The sequence below is a fragment of the Chionomys nivalis genome, chromosome 11, assembly GCF_950005125.1.
Source record: "Chionomys nivalis chromosome 11, mChiNiv1.1, whole genome shotgun sequence".
NCBI classification, from domain to species: domain Eukaryota; kingdom Metazoa; phylum Chordata; class Mammalia; order Rodentia; family Cricetidae; genus Chionomys; species Chionomys nivalis.
The window spans coordinates 80,590,960-80,614,407 of record NC_080096.1 but is presented as its reverse complement, the minus strand read 5'-3'; the positions used below and the strand labels follow the sequence as shown (position 1 = coordinate 80,614,407).

The window sequence follows — 23,448 nt, the reverse complement described above, 5'->3', positions numbered from 1 at the left end:
GTGAAGGGGGAGAAAGAGATGGTCCAGGCATCTTTTCTAGATTTAAGAATTCAAGAGTGCCTGAAACACTGACTGAACAGCTTAATTTCACTAAATCTTTTAATTTGCAACTAGAACTCTGTCACCATGGCACACCAAGGACCAAGAAGGAGAGATTTTCCTTAAGGGCCAGGGAGGGCACACTGGAGCCAAAGACACGGGTCTAAACAAAGTTCCACTTTTTAATTGAGTAAGCAGCATCAGCCAAGACTATGAGCCATTTCACAGACAGTCATAGTAGACATAGCATACACTTATTGCCTTAGCTTGTGTTAAGTACCATGCATGACTGTCGAGTTTATTCTTCATGGAAATACTATGAGACAGTAAGTGAACATATCATTCGTGATTACGAAGTAGAGGTTCAGAGAAGTTAGGGAACTTGGGAATGGTAGAATTTGAGAAGTGTGCTTGTGTCATCAATCACTTCATTTCTATAGGGTTTCTAGACAGCTCTAGAAAACTGACAGCACAGTGTCTTTAAAAGACAAATCATAATTTAAAAAGAAAATTACAAATCATTTAAATACCAAACACAGAGCTTGATCTTAAAGTGTAAGTTCTTTCAACCTTGTGGAATTTTTGCTGACCCTCCTTCCCTGTCCCTTGTCTCCTCTCTCCTCTTCCCAGGCAGTTGAGCACCGCCCTCCCTTCCTTCCCCTTTCCAGCGTTCCTCCCTTTGTTCTGATACACTGGTTTTGGGGAAATCCAGATTTGACCATGAAAATCAGCATCACAGACAAAACTCGAAAGTACTTGTGCTTTTATTAAAAAAAAATACAATCAGATACTGTCCAGATGCATTTGGGAAGGGAACATCTCTTAAAAAATCCTCAGAGGTCATCATTACCACCACCATTATTATATTAATAATATTAATGTCTTCGAAATTTAAACAGTATCACTTTTCTGGCTTCAGTTTTATGAAATGTACAAACCAACAGGGAGGAGGGGGTAACATTCAATGACACACATTTTTATCTTTGTTACCCCAAACAATAACAATTAATTATACGGCTTTGTGTAAAAATGACTACACCCACTGTAGAGCCAGACTACCCCGCTTCCATTCCCAGAACCACCCAAGAGAAGTAAAAAACAAGCAAAACAAAACAAAAACAAAAACCCATTGTGTTGTTATCACTGGAAGGCTTTGCTCAGTCAAACAAGAGAGCAGAAACTGGTTGAGACCGCTGTCTTTGGTGCAAAGGAAGTAACTGCAGGGGCCTAATCCAGGGACTCAGTGACCCATGGCCAGATCGGACACCCGGCAGATGCCCAGGGAGAGCTTGACTGTTGGACCAGCTGTGTTGATGCTTTGGTAAAATTTCTTTCCTTTCTCTGGGCATCGTTCCTCTCTCACTCAGTTGTTCGGGGAGTTTATGCTCGCTTCCGCCTGCCTTCGAGATTTCGGAAGTTACTGGGTCTCAGCTTCATCTCAGCAAACTGGATTGAGTACTCATGGCCCTTCCAATGGAACCAGTTAACACCCTGGAAAAAAATTAGAGCCCTCTGGGTTAGTTTCCAGTTGGAAACCTGTTTGTGGATCATCACCATTTAGTTGTCCAAACTACTTTGCCTTTCACAGGCAGCTGCCTCTGGACCCTGTTTTCTGGTCTATGTTGTGAAAACTTTCAAAAGGGCAGGCTGGATCTAAACCTACTCCATAGTTAAGAGTCACACACACGAATATACACTTGTGTGAGAATAATGATCAAGACTCAGCTTTACCACATGTAATTCGGCTTTCTTGACACATACCACTGTCAACCTTGCATAAATCGGTTTGCTGATGTGTTGTCACAGTGCTGAGGACCCTCACTTCAAGGAAATACAAAGATTTTTCTATAAGACACCATTTGTACCCAGGCCTCTTGGTTCCACGTGTGGCTCTTTCAGAGGACCTAGAGATGTGAGTTTACACTCAAGGGTATGCAGGGAATGCTCAGGTTAGGGCATCACAGTTTCAGGCTGTATTTCTGAAGGCCATCACCTCTTGCCACTGACATTTTCCCCTGAATAGAACTACAAGGAACATGTCCCCAGACAAAGCAATGGTTAGTGAGATGAGAGAAATTACAAGATTCTTTTAGTTTGACTCTAGTTTTTGGCATTTGGTGGTAGGAGGCCATCCATCTCCAAGCCTGAAGCAGGGTGGGATCTGAGAGTGGCTGGTTCATTTCACATAGTAGCCACACAGTTACAGTGAAGTCCTGTAACCTGACAGGTTGTTCCACCTACTGACCTCTCTTTGCTTCAAAAGAAGTTGAAGGCTGGCTAGAAGCCAAGAATCCTTGAAGGTAGGATCTGAAGCTGGAGAGGAAAAAAGACCTCACAAAGGCCACATGGTGGTCTGAGTAGAGACAGAGGTAGATCTGAGCTCTTGTGAGTTCTTTGTGGCCTCTGATGCCATCTTTGCTTTGAAAATTGGATTGAAGGAGAAAATAAATAATGTGTTCTTCTTTTTTGGTTTTCCATGACAAGGTTTTTCTGTAACTCTGGAGCTCTTGTAGACCAGGCTGGACTCAAACTCACAGAGATCTGCCTGCCTCTGCTTGCTGGAATTAAAGGTATGTGCCACCACCACCCAGCAACATGTTCTTTTTTTTGACTTAAATATTTTTATTTTGTTTATTCTGTATCACACTGGCATTAGGGGACTAGGCAATGAGATGGATAGAGCCAAGGGTTGATGTAAAGAGGTAGTTTTCCATTCTTGCTTCCTCTGTAACATACATGATAAAACACTCCCTGCTTCTCCATAGAGTGAAGATTACAAGCACAGGATATATAGGTCAGAGAGCTTGGAAAGCAATATTATGTCAAGGTGAGCTCTACGCTTAAGCTCATGGATATCATTTTCTAATATTCAATTGACTAAGTCATAAACACATTGGCAAATCTAATAATAAAACTAGCAGCCCCTAGTACCTGCTGCATGTCAAGAATTACCCATGGAGCATTTTTCAAAATACCCTACCCTGAAATCAAGAGCAACAGAACAACAAACACTTAGGAGGCTGCTATCCTGCACCCTACCAGACAGCTGGGGACTGTTACATATAACCTGGGCTTTCCGTAAACTCACTAGGATCTTGAAGAGACCTGGTTAGGGTTAAACATGATGTGACCCGGAAACCATAGTTGTCCCTTCTCCCTGGGGGAGGGGATGGATGTTTCAGAAGGAGCCAGTTCTGGGGTTAGCCATAATTAAGTAGCTGGCCCCACTTGCTGTTGGATTTTTTTTTTTTTTTTTTTTGCTCCTGATAGTGTAGACAGGGCTCAGCAAGGTGGGCTTCTGAGTGTGGTTCCTTCACTTTTTCTAAAGAGTTCAAAATTCTGTTCAAAATTCTGTGATGGTGGGAGCTGTATGAGAGTGTATGGGGCTCAGAGAAAAATCAGGGGCTTACGCATATGGGGTTTAGCCATGCTTTCAAACTCAGGAGGGCCATTTGTCACAGGACGTAGGTACCTTAGTAAAACAAGGGGGATTTGAAATTCATGTTTCATCTCATATTTTAGTTGGGAGTCTGAAGACACTTTCGGGTCTGCATTACCCCTGCTTCCCTGAAATAGTGTTCCCCTTCATTAGCTTTACAGAGTTTTTTATCTGATCGAAATTCTATATTTGTGACCTATTTGGACAGTGGTTAGCTCTTCTTGAGCTCTTCAAGAGTTAAAATGTGCTGTTTTTAATCTTAGATGATTTGTCCCTGAGATTCCTCACTGTGTTGAAAGATAACAAATTTTCTAATGAGGTGTTCTTCCCTGACCCACATCTTGCTTCCCTAGCCTTGTCAGTTGTGGGCTGTCACAGACTACTCACCTGACTGTGGTTATTGTCCCCGTATCTGCCCATCAGGTTGACACGATGACAGTTCTTATACCAGAAAGCTCCTTTGTAGGACAGAGCACAGTTGGTGATGGCTGAGTCTGTGTCCTTGTCATAGGTGGAGAAGGATCTGCCATTGTGATAGTTCATGGAGTCACCTGATTGAGAGTAAAAGAGAGAAAGAGAAGAGAGAATAAAGACCTTCCAAAAATCACAGTTGCACTACCCCCCGAGGTTGTGTAGGGCGGAACCAGAGGTAACAACTGAAAGACCCATGGGTATGCTGGCACTGAACCTCAATCCCAGAATGAGGATGGAAGCTTGGGATATGAGTGTCAGCCTCACCACTTATCACTGAAGAAAAGCACTGTTCTATGGTAAGAAAGAAGGCTGCAGGTGGCTCTGGAAGGTTCCATTCAAGTCCCATCTCTTTGGTTTTCTAACTGTGACCTGACATAAGGCAAGCGTTCTTCTAAGCCTCAGTTTTCTCATCTATAAAATGCAGCCATCCCATGAATTCTGTCTACCTCACAGTGCTGTTCTAACACTGGATGTGAATTTTTTTTTCTGGACAGGGAGATTGACATGCAAGCAGCCAGGGTTGTTCATGATTTGTCTATATTTTCTTTGCATAAAAGACCAATGAGGATAAGGAGAAAACTTTGCATTTAATAATGATGTTTGGGTCAGGTATGGTGGGGAACATCTGTAATCCCAGCATGAGAGTGGGTTGTGCTAAGGTAGGAAACCCACATTGAGGACAGCAATTGAGGACATTGAGTGAGACTGTGTGCCAATAAACAAAACAAAAATAGTAACAGTGGGCTTGTCCTTCATATACAAAGATATCTGGCTATGGTCATAATTAAGATCTTCAGTCTCTAAATATTCAGATAGCCTGGGTATCGCATAATCATTTTATAAAAGTGTTTACCACCAGGCTGGTGTTATCTGATTCATATGTAAGAACCTTATTTACATATACGCTACTTGGGAATATTGTCTGGGTGTTCCTTACTCTTAAACCATATAATTGTGTGCAGGCATTCTAAAGACATCCAGGTATTTGAAGCTGTCAAGGGATCTCAGGAGTCTTTTAGCTATCGATGCTATCCATAACATGCAGAGAGCAGGCAGATCATTGATGAATATTTCTGTGAGGCACCACCACCAAAGCATATAGGAAGCTGCAGCCTGAAGATGTTACTCTGAGAGAAGGGAAAGAGTGTTCTCCTTCATCGGAGATATAAACAGTAGACACAGGCAACATTCTTCTTGGTTGGTGGGTTTTCTTGCCATGTAACAAGATTCTTCCTTCCTCAAGCGATCTCAACCAAAAAGGTATTTATTGTCAGGTGATAAAGCGTCAGATATTTTTGAGGCATGTAAGCACTAAAATAACTTCCACTCCTGACTATTTCTCTTCCTTCCTACCAAATTGCCTCTCAAAAGAGCTTTGTGTCCCCTTTCCATTGGCTTTGGGACCCATTAGTGAAAGGTGAAGACTTTTCCCATTCTAGAAGGGCTCTCAGAGAGGTTGTAAATCTGTCTCCTGTTTTCATAAGCATAAATAGGACCACCCAAAGAGCCATGGCATGCATGAGGTGGTCTACATTCTTCACCTGGCCCCTCCTTGTTACCACTACTCTTCACAGGCACACACACACACACACACACACACACACACTCCTTCTGTGAGCCTCTTGGACAAATTCCTGAATTTTCCTAAGCCATTTCCTCATCTTTATGTCATTTTACTAAAAGACATTTGTGAGGGTTCAATGGGGTTGGGGGAGCAGCCCAGTTAAAAAATGCCTGCAATTATGGTTTTGACCTCACAGCCTGGATCAGAATGGCTTCCTTACATGTTGCTGCTCTAATGTAGAACCAGAAAACTATACAAAAAACACTTCAAGTCAAAGACATTTTCAAAACTAGGGTTATGATCTAGGTGAAGAACAAAAGGTGTCTTGCCAGTCAGTCAAGAGTTTAGCCATGCCAGGAATGTGGGCATCACCAGCAAACTTATAAGAAACATAGTATCTGGACCATGTCCCCGACACCTGGTTATGCCAGAATCTAGCATTGGCACATCCTCATAGACATCACGAGCCTATCACAGGAAAGCACTGAGGAGGCTTTGGTGAAGATAGAGCCTTTGGAAGATCGTTTCCCCACCACTCTACAACTATTAGCTACAAAGGAACAAGAAACACATTTCTTATAAAAATGAGAGTCATTATAACTCAGTCATAGTTGACATGATTTCTGACCTGCTCTTCATCTCAGAGATCAGATGTTGGCCAGACCCTTTTAATAATAACTTTTCTGGAATAGCATACAGAAGACATTCAAGTATCTATTGATTCAAGTAAGTGGATTGGGTCAGGAAGGGAAGACATGAAGGAATGGTGAATGAAAGAATCCACAGGACGTCTGCATGACTTCAGAGCCTCACAGAGCTAACCCATACCTGCTGTTCCACTGTATCCTTCTACCTTCAGCTTGTAGCGACTCTTGGCATCTCCCACGCTGAATCTGTCATACACTGCAAAGGCTGACTCCCCATGGTCTTGTAGGTCCACTCGAAGCTCGTACTGCCCTTGGGCTGTGATTTTGCTCAGGTTATCCAGTCCTGTGGATGACAGACAAAGAAGGACTGATAAGAAAGCACAGCTGATCAAGGCAGCCTGGGAACACTCAGCAGTGGGGCATATCACACAGATTTAGGCTTGAAACCTTCTCTGTGGCTGGTATGATATCAGGCAAAAAACAAATGCCATGTTTCTGAGCCTCATAGAAAACAGTTCAACGCCTTTGCTTATCAACTTCCTACACTTCCTATCGCATCGTGAAGCTCAGAGGGCCATGACTTACACACTTTAAAATTACTAACTGGTGTGAAGCAATGGCTACCACTGGGATGGAAGTCTCAGACTCAGTCAGGCAATGGTGCGGAGAATGATGCTGTGTGCAGGTAGCTTGCGGGAAAGTGTCCCTGATGGATGGTGGCACTATAATATGAACTTGGACATTTTGAATTACAGGATATTTATGACAATGCCTGGATTACCATAGATAAACCATAACACCTCCTTTAGGGTCTGTTTCCTCATGGGCAAGATGGAACTTCTGCTCTTTGCTGGGATGTTCTGGGTAAGAGATTGTCACTATGAGACATGAGACCTGTTCAATGTCTGGAGTTCAAGAGGGAAGCAATCCATGGCAGCAGTGAGGTTGGTTTCGTAACTAGTTTAGTGTCTGACTTAATGCTAGGTTGACCCAAGAGGCTTGTCTTATTAACACTCCTGTTTTTATGGCCTGGAGCATGTAATTATCCCAACATTCTGTGTCTCCCACAAAACTTTTTTCCATCTAATCCTTAACTTTCCCTGTTGCTCACTGCCGTAGGACAAGTGATGAAGACAGAAATAGGCATATCTGACTCAAGCTTTCAGGTCTACATTACCAAGCCAGAATTCTTCTCTACGGTCCCCAAACCCAGCAGCATAGGCCTTCCAGTTTCGATAGAAGTCCTCACGTCCATTTTTGCGTCTCAGGAAAACCTACAACATAATGTATGTGGGTACACTTAAATGATGGAAGGGAAGAGAAGATGTCTTTATGGTAGGAGGAGCACCAGGCTGTGGGAAGAGCACCCATCTCCAGCTCTGTTCTGGTAGGAGAAGCACCAGGCTGTGGGAAGAGCACCCATCTCCAGCTCTGTTCATTGCTTATTTGCCGTGTGACTTTGGATACATCATGCTTTCCCTTACCTGCCTTGACTTTAGGTCTTCTGAAAACTAGGGACTGAAATACTACTTAGCTCTGGTGACAGTGGAGCCTCCGTGCATCTCATCAGCCTTCATGAAGCATGACACTGATGTTAACAGTGGAGGAGAGCTTGGGGGCAATGACTTGCAAACAAGGCTTCTTAGTAAAGTAATATATCCCAGACAGTCAACATGGCCATGGGATCTAAATACATTCTGAAATCTGAACATATCCCTGATAGAGAGTAGCTGCTCAGCAAGTGCTGGTTGATATAAGCAGTAGACTTGATTGTCAGCATCGCTGCTATCAGAGTTGTTTGAGAAAGGACAGAATAAATAAACTATAAAACAATTATTTCCTATGCTACTTTTTAAACTTACAGTTCTTTCCCCCCACTCTTAATTTTTCCACCTTTCTACCTCACTGCTCTTCTGCTTTTTCATTCACTCAGGGTATCAAATAGCCCAGAATGGCTTCAAACTGATATTTTAAGATAACCTTAAACTCCTGATTCTTCTGCCTCCAACCCCTGAGTACAAGTAGACATTTATCAACTATGCTTGGTTTTATGCAGTTCTAGGATTGAACTCAGAACTTTGTACATTCCAGGCAAACACTACTACCTGAACTACATCTCCAGCCCTTGTTTTCTATTTAAATAGGTATTTATGAAGGGTTTCCATGTGACAGGGACTATCTTGCAATATCTTATGCATATGTATGTTAGAATGCACAGTGGGACCTCTAGAATCTACTGTGGTACTTACAATCCATCCACCTCCATCCGAGGTCATATCACAGTAGACATCCAGTGCTTGAGTCTTATCACCATTTATATAGATGGTATAGAGACCAGAGGTGGTGTCGCCATTCAACATTGCTTGAGAGCAGTCCCTGGGGAATGGGTACAGGAGTCCAACTGCAGGATGAAGAGAAAGTGTGACTCTGGGAGTAGAGGGAGGGATGGGTACTTCCAGCTGGGCAATGACTCATTTCCTAAAGGCAAACAGCTCCTGCTTCTCTGAGTCAATGCTCCTTCATGTTGAAGGAGAGAAAATATATATTAAACACAACAGTATAGAGTCACACACTGAGCTAGGAACTCAAATATAACACCTCATCTTCTCACATGGTACCTGTGAAGAAGGGATGGATTTTGATCACATTGTAAAGATGAAAAAACTAAGGCTTTTAGAAGGTGGATAACTGCTATGCTATACACAGTAAGTAATGGAGATAAGGCCTGGATCCAGATGAACTCTAAGTAGCCCTCCTTTGCCTTTCACCAGTATGTCTGGAACTATTTGCATACACCCACATTCTCCAGGCTTCTAAGCACTAGTAGGGAATTGGACTTTTTAGATAGTTTTGCTTGAAAAGTGTAAAATAGAAGTTGAAGAGGAAGTGGAAGGTTGATTCACTGTTACTGGGTCAAACCTTAAGACTGTGTCCTCAATGAACCACTTACTTGTGGTAAAGATGGTTTGGATCAGCTTGCTCCTCAGGGATCCACTCAATGCTTGGATCCTCACTGTGTAGTGGGTGGAGGGACTCAGGTCTGCCAGACTGTAGGAGGTGGTATCTGGTCCCACAATGACTTCCTGTGGGCAGGAGAAAGAATCAGTTTGGTCCCAGAAAGTCTCATGGCAGAGAAGCCCTCTTTTACTGATCCATGCAATCATCAATTCACTCAACAGAAATCTGCTCAGTACCTACTGCATGCCAGATTCCATGTGCACATCTAGAATGACAGAGATAGGGGTGCTTCTTGAGTAAAGGTTCTGGGAGCAGAAAGGTGGAGAAAGTTAAAACTTCAACTACACTTAGTTTCAGATGGGAGGGGTAGTGGAAACTACCAAAGAGGGATTAGGGATTACAAAATACCTTTAATGACACACTATGCAGTTCACAGTGTATCCTTAAAAGAAATGGGGATATTGGAAAGGTTTTTGAATAAGCTTAACCTGAGGTTTAGGAAGCTTAAGCTGATGGTAAGGTGAATTGCACAAGGGGCAAGAGATATTGAGAATATTTAGATCAGCAGTCCTAAAGAGGGCTCTTTCTGTCATAGCTTCAAAACAGCCTGATACCTAGGCCTTAGCCCAGACTTAAGGTCAATTTTGTTATATGTATATGTATTTCTAATCTTGATTAAGGTATTGTGATTGTATAGTTCATTTAAAAATGTAATGTATATAGGTGGTTAATGGATAATCATCGATAATTGTCAAGCTTTTAGTCATGTTAGTTAGATTTTCTAGATGTGCATAGATATATTTCAGCTAGATAGGCATTCTTCATATCTTTCAAAGACTACAAAATATGACATTTAAGTGTTTTAATAATTTAGGGCTTTTCATGACAATAAGACACGTCTGCTCCTGGCAGCACCAATCTACTTCAAAAGGATGATGGACATCAAAGAGGCTCCTTATGGAGTTTGATAGCCATTTGGGCATAAAACTGCTCATGCCTGGACTAATGCATAAACTGGACACAGAGAACCCACAGAAAAAGGACTGCTAAACTTGCCTAAAGGTGAGATGGTTTTTCGGGGTTCCTGACTCATAAAAGAGTCTGCGAGACATTCTACAGGACACAACAAAAAGTGACTAAACTGTCTTTGAAATTTCCTACTTGGTAAAAATGTCTGCTGGATACTACGAGCCTAAAGGCCAAAGATGGATGCCCCAACAGTACAAAAAAACTTTGGGTGACTGTCCAGACAATGAGATGTCTCTGTCATTTCTAGAGTTTTGGATCTCTTGTTTGCTTAGGTAATATTATATCCTTCTAAAGTCTTTGATGGAGTTAAAAATGGTTAGTTATAGTTATAGTTTTCCTTAGTTATGATAAAGGATAAAATAAATTAAATATTGTAACTGTAATTCTTGCTTGATAACTGTTTTGTTATATGTAATCTTACTATGTTAAAATAAAAGCCTTTCTTTTTTGTTTAAACAGAAAAAGGGGAAATGATGGAGGAAGGTCATTGGCTAATAAAGAAACTGCCTTGGCCCATTTGATTGGCCAGCCCTTAGGTGGGTGGAGTAAACAAAACAGAATTCTGGGAGAAAGAAGCCGAGTGAGGAGTCGCCATGATTCTCCCACTCCAGACAGACGCAGGTTAAGATCTTTCCTGGTAAGCCAGCTCGTGGTACTACACAGAATATTAGAAATAGGTTAGATCAATATGTAAGAGCTAGCCAATAAGAGGCTGGAACTAATGGGCCAGGCAGTGATTAAAAAAATACAGTTTCCGTGTAATTATTTTGGGGTATAAGCTAACCATGCGGGTGGCTGGGTGCCGGGGACGTAGCCCTGCCACTCATATTACAACAACTAGCAAAGAGGGATTAGGGATTACAAAATACCTTTAATGACACACTATGCAGTTCACAGTGTATCCTTAAAAGAAATGGGGATATTGGAAAGATTTTTGAATAAGCTTAACCTGAGGTTTAGGAAGCTTAAGCTGATGGTAAGGTGAATTGCACAAGGGGCAAGAGATATTGAGAATATTTAGATCAGCAGTCCTAAAGAGGGCTCTTTCTGTTATAGCTTCAAAACAGCCTGATACCTAGGCCTTAGCCCAGACTTACTGAATATCACAGGATGGGGAGGCAGATGTATATCTAGGAAGCTAGGAGTCGTGTTTAGGATTTCTTGAGTCAGAAGATGATGGTGCTAGCCCAGTAGGTAGGCCAGGATGTAGGCTTGAGCTGACCCCAAAGAACAGATGTGTAACTCACACTATGCTTGTGACTGGTCCCTGGGTTGCTGTCTAGATTAGTGGCTGAGCTCAGTGTGTAGAAGATCACTTTGTCTGATGCTTACTAGGTTCCAATTCTTATTAGCAGATAACCTTGGTGGCTGAGACTGAATCCAATCTTCATCCTGGCAGCCCAAACACAACCCTGCTTTCTACAACCCACTGGCATAACTTGTTGATTGTAGTTAGTCATAGGTCAGTGTGGAGGCCCCTGAAAGGTTCTCGAACTTCCTAGGAACTGGGAGTGAATGCAGGAATTGAAACTAACAGAATCTAAGACACTTGCTCCCAATCCATAATTTGTTGGTGATAAAGGATGGTGTCACATCCTTCTGGTCTCCCAGCATCTTATCCATGATTCATGGGCGTTCACTCAATGCCAGAGACACAGTGAACTTTGTGTGCACCCCATATATGGTCCCTGTGGAGGGATCGACTTTCAGGTACAAAGTCAGGCTCACTGAATTGCCTAAGGATAGAGTTTCATTCTTCTTTATGCTTCTGTGTTCAGTCTTCTAAGCAACTAGGATGGCCTGAAATGTGACTCATGAGCCATGGAGGCATGATCTTAGAACCCCAGACCTGGAGAAGACCTCAGGTTCTGGGAGTGCATCACACTTATCTTAAAGGTATGTACAGGGATGACATGAAGATAAAGGGCCAGCTTCAGTTCATGCCGTGGAATTATCCATTGAATACCAACTCCAGAAAAGGTGGGGAAACTAGAAATGTGTCTACTCCTGGTTAAACATGGCAGATTGGAAATACCTATACTTACTTCTTATACCTGCCAAAAAGTGAGTCAAGTATAAGGAATGAAACTATAAAAGTGAAGGGGAAGAGGAAAGAGAGAAACAGGTATACCCTATGAACCTTGCTGGGCAGAAGGTAGCTGGTAGAGAAAACACTTCCCACAGGGCCAGAATAGAGAGAGCTCGGAACTAACTGGAGTGGGCAGAACCACCAGAGGCTGGCTGACATACAATGAAGCATCCAGAAAGTTTCTGATGCATGTGTAGAATAGCACAGCTGCCTTTGCAAGCAGTGTGGGATGGTAGTCATCAAAGGTTCCATAAGTTTAGAAGGCTTGTATGAGAGCTTGTTGGATGCCCCATTCTCCCTGTTCCCTCCCAGGACAGATGCAAGGATGAGGTTCACTCTCTAGAGCATCCGAGTTAGAGTGGAAGCTCTGGATTCACATCTACCAGGATCAGTTGATGAGGAGGTCAAGGTAACAACTGGAAGTACAAGATCAAGTGAAATGTGCACAGTAAGAACTCAAGCTCTATGGGATGACCCCATAAATTGCCAATGCACAGCTGATTTCTACGGTGAACCGCAGTATCGCCAAACCCTTATGTGCAGCTCGACTTCCAATCAACTTCTACATTCTTGGTTCAAGTATGAAAGGGTAAACCAGGACTAAGAGACAGTGGGACAAGGTTTCTAGCATGAAGAAGGCAGACCAGACCAGATCAGACAAGACCAAACCACACCAGGTCAAACTGCAACATAATGACGTTTGGAAGAAACGTACTATGAGCTGTAGACTACAATAGCAGTGATGTGTATTTCTCAGCTAAAGCGAAGATGATGCACAGAACATAAATGAGGTGGTGGAAAATGCTGAGTGTTGTGGGAGCTGCAGGCTGTGTTCCTGCCACCCCAGCTCCTGGTCGCCTGGCTAGCTTATGCCCTGAAATAACAACACACAAACTGTATTCATTTAAACATTGCCTGGCCCATTATATCTAGCCTCTTCTAGGCTAATTCTCACTTATTAATTTAGCCCATTTCTAATAATCTGTGTAGCACCGCTAGGTGTGCTTACCGGGAAAGATTCAGCATGTCTGACCTGGTGGCTTGCTTCATCGGATCTGGCTCTGAGAGGAGCTGCCCTTCATCTGCGCTCACTTCCTCTTCCTCCCAGCATTCTGTTCTGTTTACTCCACCCACCTATTTCTAACCTATGAGGGCCAAGCAGTTTTTTTTTAATTAACCAATGACCTTCCTCCATCAGCTGAGTATGAATAGAATAAGCAAGTTAGCCTAGAAATACAGAAAAGCTCATGGGGGAGAAGACATAGTTAATATTGACAATAGATGTAGTTAGAGGCAGTGGGATACATCATAGTAGGTCAGGTATGTACCACTTTGCCTCTACATGTGTCAAAGATACAAAAGATGCTGCTGGTGTTTCCTCGATGAAACATTAAATGACTTTGAGCCCAACTCTTAAAATATTAAGTCTTATAAAATGTTGTCTGGGTAAAGGGAGAGAGGCAAGAGAGCAGACTTACAAGGTCTGGTACCACATCTAGTCTCTACTAGTTTTTTCTAGATTCCTAGTTGCATTGGAGTGGAGAAACAACAACCCGCAATTCTTTCCTCCTTTGGCAATTATGCAGGTGTTTTGCAAAAAATGTGAGATTTACAAATACCTTGACTGTGCCGTCCAGAGATTCATAGACCAGGAGGTAGCCAGTAATTGATGCTCGGGGAGGTCTCCAGGTGAGGAGGGCAGTTTCCGATTGAACCTCAGTAGCAGTCAAGTCTCTTGGGGAATCGAGGTCTGGAGAAGACAGTGTGTAGCAAGGGAGTCACCAGATGTAGAGCAGTAGGAAGAGAACTGGGCTCACCTCCCTTTCCTAACCTCCTTGATTATGTAGATGAGGAAGTTGAACCAACAATCTCCAAGGTCAAAGTTTATATGAGTCCTGTCACCCCAAGTGTCCATAAGCCCAACATATTCCTGGTTGGTTTTGACTGGAGTAGAGGAGAAAGAAGAGCTGTTGAGAGCATTACTCCCTCTGTTTCTGAGAGGAGTGAGGAATACTCATAATGACCCTCATCCTAGCAGAAGAGACAATCCTTTATTTCCTCAAATTTTATATAAAAATCTCAATACACAAAACCCCAGTGAAAATCTAGTAAAACTAGCCTTAAAAACTTCTTAAAAACTATTTCCCTGCCTGGAGCATGGGTCATTACACACCAAGTTGAGGGCCAGTAGGGAAGTTTTTCCACTTGAAAGCCTTCCTTTAAATAGTCTTTCATCATCTGTTGGGTCATTTCAGTTCAAGAGGAAACAGTTTGCTTCTTTGGATCTTGACTGAGTGGGCACTGGTGAATCTAACTCATGCTGATGTAATTACATTGCAAGGGCCTGACTTAAGGAGGAATGGCAGGGGAGGGGATGCAGCTGAAGATGCAGGCTGCGGGCGGGGGATTTAAAAAGGAAGACTTCCCTTCCAGCTGTCTTGGTACCTGTGGTGAACTTGGTAGTGATGGCAGAGCTCTTCTGGTGGCCTTTTTCTGCAAAGATCCTCAGTATGTACTCTGTGGCAGGCTCCAGGTCCTGTAGCTCATACTCCACCATGTTCCCAGACACTGTGCGCGTAACTTCTGGCACTAAGTGTGAAAGATACACATGTGTCAAACAGTGTGTACACGCCTCCTTCTGAGACAGAACCCTTCCGTGACCCCACAACGAAAAAGGTTTGTTTTGAGATGGCTCACATTCCTTCTCTGTCTCGAGCACTCACACAACAAGAGATGGATCATACATGTTTTCAGGCAACAGATGGAAAGACGGGGAGATGTCTGCCCACACAGCATGGTGTACTGGCTGGAACAGTGTTGTGTTTGAGACACGGGAATAAGCTATAGGAGAGTTGCAGGTAGCATCTCTGAGTCTTGGGCTACTTAAACTCAAATTCAGCTTGTTCCACTTCTGGCTCCTCTCCTTTTTCTCTGTGTATGCTTCCTATTATAAAGTACCAAATGCTGCCAAGTCAAGGATCACTGAATCCTCAAGGCTGAGGGGTGACAATTATAGATAACAAGAGCCTGGCAGTGGCTTTCAGGCCTGTTGGTTCCTTCATTCCAATGGGGAGAATTATAGTTCCTTGGCAAAACTATCAGTCTTATAATCATGGGGACTCCCACGCTGCTTTGTTCAGACCATGGCTTCCAGGCGTGGGGCTTTAAATGCTAAACCTTTGGGAGTCCCTGGAAAATCCCACATCTTGGCCTCTTGGCATCATTATCAACAAGCCCCACTCTCCTTGGCTAGACTCCTGATTAGTCCTGATCTAAAATGTCACAATTCCCTCCAACCCTTAGCTGATGTTTTAGGGGAGGCAACACCACCACCTCTGTCTCAGAAGAGCTTCCATGCAGGGAAGAACAAAGAGAAAAAGTGATAAACTGAATTTTCCCTTCTGCTTCAGATTTGCTGTTCTTACAAAGAATTTTTTAGGGTTTTTGCCAGGGCTAAATTTAGATTTTCAGAGTCCCCAGGCCCAGATTATGGCGTCATGAGATAGTGTCAGTGAAAGCCAAACAATCAGGAGCCATAAGATATGAAATGTGGGAAATGAAATACCAGAACCCTTTCTAGAACAACTCATCATGAAAGGATGAATGGGTTTATTTGGAAGGGGCTCTTTTTTCTCTCTTGGAATTGCATTTGATTTGTTTCCTGATGGCTGTGTTCAACATGCCCACTGGATAAACTGGTAAGCTGGGTAAAAAGGAGGCGAAGATCAGAGTTTTCAATCAAATTTGTTATAGTTAAGGCCTCCAGTGGCCTCTGAGAAGACTAGGCACCCCAGGGCCTCCAATTGGAGGCGACAAAGCCTTGACAGCGACACTCAGGACTATTGGATTCTTTGTGTCCTATAGCGGAGAATTATATTTCCTTGCTTGAGAGGGTTTTGGTACCTTGAGGAGGTGGAGCCTGTGGAAGGAAGTGAGCCATTTGAGATAAGCCTTAGGGTCTTGTTGCCTGCCCCATTTTCTGTTTACTCTGCTTCCTGCCTGTGGCTACAGTTTACTCTGCTTCCCACCTGTGGATACAGTTGTTTACTCTGCTTCCTGCCTATAGATACAGTTTATTCTGCTTCTTGCCTGTGGATACAGTTTACTTTGCTTCCTGCCTGTGGCTACAGTTTACTCTGCTTCCTGCCTGTGGATACAGTTGTTTACTCTGCTTCCTGCCTGTGGATACACTTTACTCTGTTTCCTGCCTGTGAATACAGTTTACTCTGCTTCCTGCCTGTGGCTACAACGTGACCAGCAGCTCTCTCTCTTCCTGCTGCCAGGACTTTCCTGCTATATGGGAATCATATTCTTGAATGATAGGCCAGAATAAACCCTTTTCCCACTCAGTTAATCAGTTATTCATTCCATCACAGCAATGAGAAGAGTAACTGAAGAGTCTTGTAGGAGAGGAGGGATGGGTCAGGAAAACACACAGAAGCGCCTGCTGCACCTACTTTTCTCCCCTGGAAAGGCTTATCTAACTCTTTTGAGGATGCAGTGGAGGATGAAAGGATATTACTGGCTTTTCCAGTATGCCACTAAGTTTTATCATCCTGGACATGTTGAAGGGAGAATGGGAGGAGTTTTCAGCAGACAAACCCTCGTCAGAATGTAAATCTATGATACAGGACTTACCTCTCTCTCCTGTATAGGAGATGACATAACTGTCCACGGTGGCGATGGCTGGCTGCCACATGGCCAAGGCTTCTGAGTCTGTGATGTTTGCTGTCTGCAGGCCAGATGGACCATCCAGAGCTGAAAAGAAATGTGTGAGAGGGTTCGTCATGTTGGAGGACAGTATCAGAGGACACTTGCTCGCATGGTTCACAGAGTCGGGCATGTGGAACAGGCTAACCTAGCTTATATCATGACTCCTTCCTTTGATGGTGTATTAATTTGGAGCTCCATTTCCTCACCTGTAAAATGGGCATAGTAATACTGGCTGGTTTTATCCTTGGTGCAATTTTGATGTATACATGATGTTATGGGTAGTCAGATCCTAAACATTGTTGAATGTGTGACAAGAGTTATCATCACGAGTCTTGTCTCCTTTTCCAAGGAAGGGAAGATTTGTATGGTCAGTACTGCCTGAAATTTTTCTGAGCTTTGGGTGATAATTATAGTTAGGGAGTCTTATATGTAATAACTCTGAGGTCTCTGGGATCTAATTCTACTGTGGTTTATTTGCCTGTGTCTCTGTGTCCTTGGGAAGTCCACTTCACTGGCTTCAGTTGTCAGTGGTGGCTACTGTAAGGAATGAAAGGGAAGGGGAAACTCTCAGGATTTCAGTTGTTTGTGATATGCTTATTAAAGTTTTTTATACTGTAATTCCAGCACTTTGGTGGATGAGGCAGGAGGATTGTGAATTGATAGCATCCAGGGCTATATAGTAAGACTGCCTCAATAAACCAACAATAACAAAAGAAAGCTGTTTGAAAGTTAGGGGTGAGTTTTTAAAGCTTATCTTTTAACTTGTGTGTGCATGTGAGTATGTGTATGCGAGTACGCTTTTCCAGGCTTCGAATGTGGATTACGGGAATCAACATTGAGTTCTCTGTAAGCACAATGGATGCTCTTAAAAGACAAGCAACCTCTCTGGCCCTTAGGGGTTATTGTCAAATGAGCTGTACTGACAAAGGTCTTAATCTCTGGCCTCTTTTAAATGAGCTCATTCCTTGCTCAGTGTTTCTTCCTTGAAAGTTGACCTGAATGTGTTATCTCTCTCTTTTACTTCTTTCCCATCACATAATCCCTGCCTCAACAGCCTAGGAGACAAAGGCAACAGTCATCATCAGCTCAGGTCACAGGCTGGCTCCCTTCCAAGTGTCTTCCTGCTTCGTCATGTGTGTACAGACTCTTCTTTAACTGGTGGTGACAATGAGGCCTTGGGAGGAGACACACCCAGGTTTTGTGTCTGTTGCTGTGGAGAATCATGAATGCAAGATTTATTTGGGAAAACAGAAGTCTGAGTGGAAAGTAGACAGAACTTTGAGTCCAGATGGGATGTTTTAATTGTATATTACCAACTCTTGTATGGAAATGGATATTTTTGAAACTTCCTGGGGGCCTATTCTTCAGATCACTGAATGGACTGGGTTGGACAATTTGTTATATCTCAAAGGATAAATTGTTTAGAGACAAAGACTTCTGAAGAGAAAATTTCCACTTAATTTTCCCACAATAAAATCTATTATCCTTAAATTAGATTTCAATAGAAAAACAACCTCCATTTTAAATGGTTGATAGTGTTGACCTAAGTGACCTATGTTTGAGTTTGGCTCCACATTTCTAGTCTTGTTACTTTGCAGTCTCTGCATCTTCCATGTGCCTCTTCTGTAAGCTGGGAATGAACGCAGCGGTGCGAATGCAAAGCGTTTGTCAATAGTGTCTCCTATGCAGCAGCTGCATCAAATTCCCGCCATCCCATCTCAGGGCAAGCATGTGTTCCAGGCTGTTCACAATGCTTCCAGGCATGGGGGGGGTGAGCTGATAGTGAAGTTGCACTTATGTTCACTGATGAGGGAAGCAAAATGGTGTCCATTTTACAGAGAGCTTAATTGGGCCTCAGAAATTAGCAGGAAGCTCACGTGGCTAACACATGGAAGATGCAGACTTTCAACTCAGCTCAGTATGATCCTTACACTTGACTCTTTCACAGTAGTTGAATGGAGTCTCTGGGGCAGCCCGACTTATTAGAGGCTAAGGATGAGCCAGAGGGAGGTGCTGGGTGTTCTAATTCCAGCTCTTTCCACTGGAGCAAGTTTCTGCAACTCTCCGTCATGAGTCATCACACTGAGGGCAAGGATGGAACGCTGATCACTGCACACACCTGTGGTTAGTGACCCTGAGACAGGATCACTTTCTTCAAAGCCCTTTATGGCAATAATGCTGACATGGTATTCCACTCCAGGAGTGAGCTTCACCAAACGTGTCTCAGTATCGGTTCCATCCACCATCACCATAGAGGGGGCACCTGGAAACCAGTAAAGCAAGATCAGGGAGGGGAGACTACATCATACTTATTCATCATGGCCAAATCCAACTTAGAGATGAAATGATATCTTTATGCAACCTCACTTTTTTGACTTGCTCTCCTCTTCTCCCACCCTCTGGCATGAAGGAAAAGACCTTACTTTTTGTATAATGCTTTTTCCATTGCTGCAGATGCCAAAAACTCAGTCAGGAAAGGAAAAAATCATGAGGTCACAGTATACTAAAAATGGCAAGTTTTCTTTCGGGAAGGTGTTGGCATGATGCACAAGTTTTATTTTCTTTATTTTTTTCCCTCCATGAACTCTGTGGGAAGCTTACAATGTAGCATATATCCATATTAACTCATTGACTTCACTTAGGATGCTCAGTTCTTCCTTACTTTAAGAGATTCTATTCATGATATAAAGATGGTCCCAGTTAAGTCTGTGCTCTTAAATTTACTAGGGAGTCTGGAATTTATATTTTTAAAAATTTCAGGACTGGGGAAGAATTTGCAAACCAGCTAGTCAAGCTTCCCATGGAGATATTACAGTGTTGATGTTACCAACAAGCTTGTCTTTATAAGTATACAACAACAGGCAGCTTACTACTTTCCAGGTCAGTGGCTCTCAACCTGTGTGTCAAGACCTTTTCACAGGGGTTGCCTAAGATCACCAGAAAGCAGATATTTACACTGCAGTTCCTAAAGGTAGTACAATTACAGTTCTGAGGCAGTAACGAAAATAGTTATATTGTTGGGGTCAATACAACATGAGGAACTGTATTAAAGGGTCACAGCATTAGAGAGGTTGAAAGACACTGTGTTTGTACTATGCTTTCCTAAGGTCTTCATTAAAGTCTGTGTGTTCTGGGCTCTAACATTGCTAAGTCTGTAGTGAGCCTGGCAGATGTGGCCGCCAAGGGCAAAACCTAACACATATCGCAGGCAAGTGTTCCACATGACTGTGATCAAAGAGGAAAAAAGGACATAAATTCCTCTGTGTTCAAACAGTACTGGGTCCCATTGCCTTCAAGGGGTTTTGTTGTTGTTGTTGTTAATTTACAATTTCAAGACCAGAAAGGGTGTTAATAAAGTGACTTTTCCTAAGGTAGTTTCTTCCAAAATGTCTTACAGAACTTCCCAAAGGAAGTCTAGATGATCAAGAGAGAAGTGGTTATCACTAGCCGTGATCCTTGGGAAAGGGTGTGATAAGAACAGCCAGAGTCTGGTGCACTATTTAATCCTCATCCTGCATGCACTTCCCACCCTCTTTCATCTTTAGGTCTCTACCTCCTGTCAGAGGCACGTAGGTAATCCGGAAGCTCTCCACCGGGGCAGTGGGTGCCTTCCAGCTGACCGTGGCTGCATTGTCAGTGATGTCCGAGAACGTGATTTCCTTCGGAGAACCCATGGCTGCCAAGGCAAAAACAAAACAGAAAGCCTGAAACATCACCTATCTTGTCCGTCAGTAGATTTTTCTGGATTTCTTACCCAGGAGCACTTAGTGTCTGGAACTGATGTCAGAGCCAAGCCTTGGGAATAGAGAATTGTGATACGTGGTCACCTTGTGACGTGAAAGAAAATGTACCGCAGAGAGCGACAGCGACTGTGTAGACCAGGAGGGACTGTGGGCTTCACCAAAGATGGATGTTAGCATGCCTGCTGGCTTCCACAGAAGTGAGGAGAGGGCTCCACAAATCCAAACAACTTTCTTTGATTCATTTTTAGTATTTTTCATGTCATTGTTTTCTGTTTCTTTTTAACGCTAAGTCTTAAAAGCATATAGTTCTTTCCCAATTACATGGCTTACTCGTCGTATTTTATGCCTGAGATGAAAATGCAGTTGTAGTCATTATACCGAAGTAAACCTCCTTTCTCTCCCACCATTCTTCCAATGGGACATTTCTGGATCAGTGGTTGGGCAGCTGAGCCAAGAACAGCCTGGCATCCGGAAATTAAGCTGACTTGGAAACTAATTTTACAGCCCACTCTAGAATCTTCAAGGAGATCCAAAGCCAAGAATCAAGGTCAGGTCATCACTAAAGCTCCCACCAGTAGACCTATGGAAAGTGTATGCCCAGGGGACATGTCTGCTGCCTTACTTTGTCCTCCCCAAATTTGGTTTCCTTTGGCTTCTCTCTATTTTTTTTTTTTGACAGGATTCTGCCTGCTTCAGCTGACATGCTAACTCAGAAAACAAGACTCTTGTCTGCCTGCTCCCTCGCCTCTTTCCTGCTTCATCCCTGTTGTTCATTAAGTTTGGAAACACATAGAGATTTGGGGAGAAAACTTTTTTCTTATCCATTTCTTTTTTTCTAATCAGAAGCATCTCCTAATGTCCTCCTACAACTTTCTTCGGTGACCTGGAAACTACTCTGAGTCTCTCTGTGACTGCCTGTTTTATTTTTTATTTCGCCCTGTCCATGGCAAGATTTTTGTTTTTTAGACCACAGAGTCTCAGGAACCTACAAGATCTTAATTGTTCAAATGCCACTGAAAGGCCGGGCAGCTTGGGGCAAGTCCCTTCCCCTTTACATTGGTTGCTCCATCCCTCCAATGGGGAAAGTGGTACCCACAGGAATGTTCTGAGGATTAGTGGGAATAATGGATGTAAAACCCTTAGCATAGCCTCTGGCACACAGAGAATTCACTAGATGTAATTGTCCTTTCTCTTTTCTTCCTCTTGGTAACTTTTTCCCATGCAGGCTACCCTGAACTTTAAGGTACTCCCAGACACAATCTAGATGAGTCTAGCTGAGAGCAGACCTACTAGTATATATGAACTCTGTCTTGGAGGATTTCCCTATGCCTGCTCAATTCACTGACATGTCTGAACTGGAAACCTTGCTAGTTAGTGTAGGTTTTAGAAGCTGTGTCTTACAGACAAAACTTTCTCCTCCAGAAAATGGAGAGATTATCTACACTGTCTTAAAAGCTGTAAGAATCAGTGACCCCATCTGTTATGCACTCAGGGGGATGTATTTGGTGGTAAGAGGACAAGCAGTATCATCTGCAGCAATGTTACAGTAGGTGTGGAATTCCAGGAGCAGTGGGCATGATATTTTCATACTAAAGAACTTCCTAGGTATTTGTTGGTTTAGTGTGCAACTTTCTGCTATGAATAGGGTCCTCGAGTCTTGAGACCTCGAGTCTTGAAAGCTAAGCACAGAACAATGGGATCACATCTATTAAAAAGCTGGGGAGGGGCTGGGGATGTGATTTAATAGGTAAAACAGAAATGTGAGAGTCTGAGTTTAGATGCCCAGTATCCACATACAAGCCGGGTAGACACACCTGTAACCCTGTTTACAGGAAACAGAGGCTAGATGTCCCCTTCCCTTCTGTGAGATTCAGCTAGCTAGACCCACTGGATTGGCAAGTTCTGGGTTTTAATGAGAGATCTCTCCTCAACATATAAGGTGGTGGGTGATAGAGGATGACAACCAAATTCTGGCTCTGTAAGCATGAGCATACACACGCACCTGCATCTCTCAAACATGTATGGCGACACATATATGAATACACATTCGTAACACACACATACACACACACACACACACACACATTGAATAGGAGAGGTGTAGGTAATGCTTTCTTTACAATTAGACTCAATTAAAAAAAAGAACTTCCTTTAGTTAAATACATGGAATTGATTAAAAAATAAAAAGCTCTCAAAGGGCTTCCGCTTGCTCTCCACATAAAACTTCCCCTCTTAAAATCGATAGTGAATGCCTTTCATCAGTGGCAATTGTCAGCCGTTTAGAATCAGTTCCCTATCTATAAATTTGTATTGGTCACTTAATATGCATTAAGTTTATGCTCAGTTAAGAGGATAGCTGGTGAGTTTATGGACAAGAACTTGGAAGTTGAAATAACCTTGGTAAGAGTTCCACCTTGACTTTACCCCTTACAAACACCTTAGCACCCTGGGGCTCAATATATACACCTGTGAAATTGGGGCTGAAGATGTTTCTCTCTTGGTTTGCCTGTGTATTGGACATTTGGCAATGTGCCTAGCTGTGTGTGGCACAAAGCCTGTGCTTTTCAGTCGGTGGTTGTCATCTTTACGCTCCCTGGGATAAGGCATGACTGAACCAGAGGCATCGGACATGGAAAGTCTGTGTTATATCGAAGGGAGATTTGCTAAGGAGTGTTTCTGAAATACGCTGATCAGGCTTCCCAAAGGATGGAAATGCAGTTCTATGGTGTGGCTTCAAGTACATCTTGATTGAC

The 23,448-nt window shown here is 43.0% G+C and overlaps 1 protein-coding gene across 2 annotated transcripts in view; it reads right to left on the bottom strand.

Moving 5' to 3' along the window:
* Nucleotides 1-803: 803 nt before the first annotated feature.
* Nucleotides 804-23,448, bottom strand: part of Tnc (tenascin C) — an 84,606-nt gene continuing 61,961 nt past the window's right edge. For both annotated transcript variants that reach the window (XM_057784148.1, XM_057784147.1), the window contains 11 exons: nt 20,506-20,628; nt 19,072-19,215; nt 16,878-16,997; nt 14,685-14,828; nt 13,859-13,989; nt 9,114-9,246; nt 8,413-8,564; nt 7,341-7,437; nt 6,345-6,506; nt 3,866-4,029; nt 804-1,530 (listed from right to left, as the gene is read on the bottom strand). In XM_057784148.1, coding sequence (XP_057640131.1) covers nt 1,420-1,530; nt 3,866-4,029; nt 6,345-6,506; nt 7,341-7,437; nt 8,413-8,564; nt 9,114-9,246; nt 13,859-13,989; nt 14,685-14,828; nt 16,878-16,997; nt 19,072-19,215; nt 20,506-20,628 — 1,481 coding nt within the window. In that variant the 3' untranslated portion in view covers nt 804-1,419. The remainder of the gene's footprint in view (nt 1,531-3,865; nt 4,030-6,344; nt 6,507-7,340; nt 7,438-8,412; nt 8,565-9,113; nt 9,247-13,858; nt 13,990-14,684; nt 14,829-16,877; nt 16,998-19,071; nt 19,216-20,505; nt 20,629-23,448) is intronic.